The sequence below is a fragment of the Acanthisitta chloris genome, unplaced genomic scaffold, assembly GCF_000695815.1.
Source record: "Acanthisitta chloris isolate BGI_N310 unplaced genomic scaffold, ASM69581v1 scaffold22895, whole genome shotgun sequence".
In the NCBI taxonomy this organism is placed as follows: Eukaryota; Metazoa; Chordata; class Aves; order Passeriformes; family Acanthisittidae; genus Acanthisitta; species Acanthisitta chloris.
Window position 1 is genome coordinate 4624 of NW_008673426.1, and position 5296 is coordinate 9919.

The 5296-nt window shown below is 43.3% G+C and overlaps 1 protein-coding gene across 1 annotated transcript in view; it reads right to left on the reverse strand.

The window, feature by feature from the left end:
- Positions 1–4358, reverse strand: part of LOC103802488 (tumor necrosis factor receptor superfamily member 6-like) — a gene marked incomplete at its 5' end in the record, with an annotated part of 8293 nt that extends 3935 nt beyond the window's left edge. Inside the window, 6 exons of the mRNA XM_009074969.1 lie at positions 655–689; positions 1657–1749; positions 2394–2467; positions 3054–3165; positions 3348–3479; positions 4265–4358. Of these exons, the coding sequence (XP_009073217.1) occupies positions 655–689; positions 1657–1749; positions 2394–2467; positions 3054–3165; positions 3348–3479; positions 4265–4358 (540 nt within the window). The remainder of the gene's footprint in view (positions 1–654; positions 690–1656; positions 1750–2393; positions 2468–3053; positions 3166–3347; positions 3480–4264) is intronic.
- Positions 4359–5296: the final 938 nt, after the last annotated feature.

A 5296-nucleotide genomic window follows, 5' to 3' on the forward strand; every position in this document is an offset into this window, starting at 1 on the left:
GTGGAACATATGCCAGCAGCAGCCTTAGCTTGGTAAACACTTACTAGGGATGTACTTGGAAACTGCCATGCTCTGAGCCCCAAACCCCTCATTTTAGGGGGCTGTTTAGGACCAAAATGTTAGACTGCAGGTCCTGGTCTGTAGCTGTACATGAGCCCAAAGGCAGGAAGACTCAATCAATTTACTGGATCAAGAGTCTTTTGAGCAAATAATGTCATAGTCAAAATGCAATGAAAGCTCAAACACCACCATGCAGGGAAGCAACAGCTGACGTAGATTGGGGAATACACACATGAAGTGGCAAAAAAAGCTAGTTAGATCAAGGCATCATTTGAAGACAATCTGAAGTGAAAGCTTGCAGCTGGCCTTATTTTTTCCACTTTCCAAGCATCCTGGTCACAGGCTCCAAAAAATGTTTCCAAGGGAATTACTGGAAAGACCAACTGAAGCAGACACATGCTGCTAATGAATGCATCAGGCCCTTGCTAGCATCTGGCCCTGTATGAATCATAACTTGCTTCATCACAGGAACACATCCTACTAGAGGTCAACAATAAGGCAAAAATGGAGGGCTGTGTATCAGGTACAAATAAGCAGTGTGCAACTAAATTGCACACAACTGAGATGAAGCACCTTGATCCATCACATACTTACCAGGCCTTTCTCTACATCTTTATCAGTTGAAGCAGCTGGAAAACAAAACAAGCCTCTAAGAAACTTTTAGGAATTGCAACAACTTAAACATAACTGAATTCACACAAGATTTATAGGCAATATAAACTCTTGTAACACAAACCAAAGCCTACACAAGCCACAGTTTCCTTGACCTGTCATACATTTCAAGACAGTACTACCCTTAGCTTCCACCAACAGCACAAACACTGTGCCTTCACACAGGGCAGAGTCCTGCTTAGTAAAAAGCAGACCAGGAGATGCAGTTTGGCTTTAAAGTCATTCCTGCAAGCTCCCCCCAACTCCACTTCATGCTTCTCAGCATTTTTGTGGAACATAGCAATAGAGAAGAAAGGCAGAAATTACTGACTGTATTGCAGTAAAGACAAGACATGATTTGAACTAAGTCAGCATTCAAAACTCAGAACAATTTTCAATGTTGTTCTAACTACACTAGTTATGAAAACACCTTAATATACAGTAGTGGAAAGAATTTTAAGGAAAACACCTCAATTTCCAATAAAAAATAAATTCATGTAGGACTTAGATTTAAGCTCACATTAAGAGGTTCAAATGATGAAAGGGCAACAATTTGTAGGAAGATGCAGTCAAATGCAGTGAATCAAAGTAGTTAATCTAATTAGTTGCAGCTTTTTGCCCCATTTATCTGAGCTCACACAGGTTTTTCCCTTTGCCAATACAAGGCAAGTAGATACTAGCTGTCCTTTTTAAGGACCTTATGCTAATCTTGATTTGAAATGAAGGCACCTGTCAGCAAAACAAGAAAGCTCATAGTTAAAGTTCATGCATTTTATTTACTGAACAAAACTACTCATGTTACTGCAGTTACTTAATTCAATCACATGCTAAATGAACTAGAGCTTATATAGGTCTCCTATACAGTAACACAAAAACCAGGGATAGCCCTAGTGCATGTTTTGCCTAGTTCTGAAAAGCAAATTTTGTGAATAACCAAGCAGTTACCTTTTTTAGAGTTCCATTTTTTACATACAAAAACCAGCAAAACACAAACAATGGGCACAATAATCATGCTAACCCAAGCAGAAGCTGTGATTCCTGTGAAAGAAAAAGAAAATTAGTACTGAAGCAGTCCACAAACAAAATATTGCTTTCTGTTCTAGAACACAACCCAAGCCCAGCACTAATATACCAATGCAGCTAGCTTGTCCTGGAAAAGGCACTGGGACTTCTCAGCTGATTTGAACATGCAAGTACTTGTTTGCACTGCACATCTATCCCAAAGGCAGCAGGGGATTCTGCAGAGACCTGCAATACAATTTCTACAAGGCTTTCTAGAGAGACACTTAAAAGGGGGAACAAGTATACAAAATATGACAGCAAGCTTCAGGTGCTGTAGAATGGATAGTGTTAGATCCCTCTTCCTCTGGTCTGGAAGAAGCTATCTACCAGCAGAAGAGAAAGCTACTCCATACACAGCTTCTTAAGTATAGGATACATCTGCACTATCCATAACTTTCAGCAGTGTCACAGTTGCAACTCTGAAAACCCTGGCAACACCTGTAGCTTTTCACCCAGTGAAATTCTAGATGGTTTGTCACCCCTTGAAAACTTGTCTTGAGGAAGTAATTCCCAGACTAAAACACAGAAGCTTTTAAATATACTACAGTTGTTCAAACCACTGTTTTACAGACTGCTCTGAAATCCCAAAAAATAAACTAAGAGGGATTTGTGTACCAGACCTTGATCAGGTAAGTCACATCCTAGGCCTGTAGTGGCATTGCAATTCGGTACGATTTCTTTCCCTTCTGGATACCTGAAGTGGATAGCAACACAGGGTCGTATCAACATTCCCAGAGCAATATGCAGCTCTGTCCAGGCCTGATTTTTTTTTCAGGCAGAGCTTAGAGACATGATCAGAACATGCATAAATAGATAACTTTGTTAGAAGTGCACCTTTAAACAACCCAAGTTAATACTGCAAGATTTGATAGAAGCAAAGCAAATGAATCTGCTATGTGGAAAGGGCAAAATCCCAGAGTAGATGCATTATTCATGTACAGTTAGTTTCCTTCAACGGGTAGTTCTACCTCTGGAAATTTTGGGCTGGGTGCTAGAAAGCTCATTCAAGTGTGCACCTGGGGAAATACTAAGCTGAAGACATGAAAAGTGCAAGTTTACAGCCATAAGCAGCAAGCACTACTATACCCAAATCCATGTCTTTCTAGGCTGCAATCTCACATATTTTGACACCTAAAATTTAAATACATGAATAATGCCATTTGGCTTCAGGGCAATTATTTACAGCTTGGTAACATGTGTTTGCTATTGGCACAGATTAAGCCACAGCTCTAACATTCCCCAGAAGGAAAACAGTGACTTATATTAATTATCCAACTTACATTTTACTGTCTCTCTGACATATTTCGCAGCCCTCGTCTGGGCAGAAATACCCTTGTTTGCACTGGCATTCAGTATTACTCGTCAGAGTACAGGGCCTCAAAGTTATCTGATCTAAAAATAAAATGTAAGTCACAAAGTAAACAGAAAAGATGTGACTCTTTACAACTGCACAAAAGTTATACTCAGGCCATAAATGCAACTTATTTACAAGCTCAATATGCTCAATGAGGATCAGGTTTTCCACATTGAACAATGGAAAAGAGTTAAGGTTTCATCAAAATTGTGCTTGTTACCATCTTTGCACTGTCTGCATGGCAAGCACCCTTCCAAGCCATTCTCATGGGCAGTAAAACTCTCTCCTTCCTTGCAAAGGTCACATTTTCCTCTCGTATGTTGAGCACGGCAGTGCTGAGTAACAGAAGTACCTGTGGAAGAGGAGAACCAGCAGCAGCAGCAGTCTCAAGGGATCTTTTCACAGGCAAAGGGCTATAGCAGGATGTTACAATATAAAGCAATTTTTGGGGAAAGTTCAGGCCCTTCTCACAAAGAAGCCATACGGCATAGGAGAGTCAGGAGGCACATCCTGTCTGAGTGATAAATTGTGAGAGTGGTGCCAAACAAGGCATCCAGCCAGGCCTCTGTCAGGACACACAGGGGGACAAAAGAATGACTCACTCGAGCAGCTTCAAGTCAAATATGTGGCAAGCACTGCTTGTAATAACCTCTCTTCTCCTTTGTCTGAGCTACCTCTCAAGGCACCTGACAGCCCTCTGATTCTAAGGGGAGGGTGCTTCTTGGCACAAACCTTGTTAAGTCTGTACACATTGAGCAAGGAAGGGAGAGCAAAACCAAACCAAAGTTTTACCTACAGACAGAGAAATTGCAGAATTCCCCTAGGTGTGTTCCTTGTGCCAACTAAAGTGCTTTGTTAACAAAACCAACCCAAACACCACTCAACTTTAAACACTATCCTCAACTGTGAGCAGGGTTCCTGGCTTGCTGCCAAGGCACCTCTCCCAGTCAGTCAGCACCTACTGCAGCACAAGCTCTGGCAGCAAAATGGAGCTCAGCCTTAACAGCACCAAGAAGCCACCACAGCTCCAATCAGGCTCACACTTTCACCGGATGCAACATAAGAAACAATAGTGACTCAGGCGCCTCCACTGGGAAAGAAACATAACTTATCAGCTGTAACTGCTCAAAGTCTTACCTGCTGGACAGGATACACAGCAGCGACCCTCGTGGAAGTACTCCCACTTCTCGCAGGTCTCTGCTTGGGTTCCAGGCATTGTCAGCAGCACAACCTACAGCAGAGACAAATAGGCAGTTGAGTGATTCATTCTCCCAGGATGCGATAACCATCTCGGGGAGATGATCCTGTAAAGACTTGGAAACACATTCAGAAGTTTATGGGAAGCCACAGAGGAAACCCCAACTAATTTCTGCTAAGTACTGCTCACAGAGGTAATTGCAATCACAAAGTTGGGGTTAGAGCAGCACCATGCAGTGGCTGATGGGCTTTAGGCAGCGATTGCCACAGATCTCTGCCTCCACACAAACTTCTCTTTTCTTCCCACTAGTTCACTGCAGTTGAACCTCAGAGGGTCACGTTTCTGCCGTGTGGAAGGGACGCATTTCTCCCTCCTCCAGTCTTTTTAATTCATGAGGATCAGTGTTAGTCTTCCTACCACAAAAAGGAGGAAACGCCCTAGAGACGTCATCCAACATTTCTCACCAACTCAGTAATTCCCAGCAGAAGGCAAGTAGTGGAGTCATTAACAAAAATAACTTACTGTAGCCACACGAGTATTTTTTTTTTTTTAAGAGGAAGCAACCTGGGGCCGCTTACCCCCGGGTAAGCAGAGCACCTGGCAGTGCAGCCCAGCGCCGGGAAGACAAACGCTTGGCAGGGAGAGGAGCGCGGAGCTCAGTTTCGAGCCACAGAACCACATCCCTCACTTAAAACACGTGCACGAGGCAAAGCGCTGGAACAGGCAGGAGGAGGGGAAGGCACAGCCGCGGAGCTCCCGCCGCTAATTGCCATCAGCGCCTGATTTCTGAACTGAGCCCAGAGCTCGTCTCCCGCACTTCACCGCTCTCGACTTTCGCCAATAATCGCGTATTTGAGAAAGTTCTGTTTCACAGTTAGGTGACGTGAGGGCTATTAAAGAGCTCATTCCTACGTTTTCTCTTGATTTTCCGAGAAGAGAAGGAAAGGGAGCAGCGATTGTGCTACGGAGAG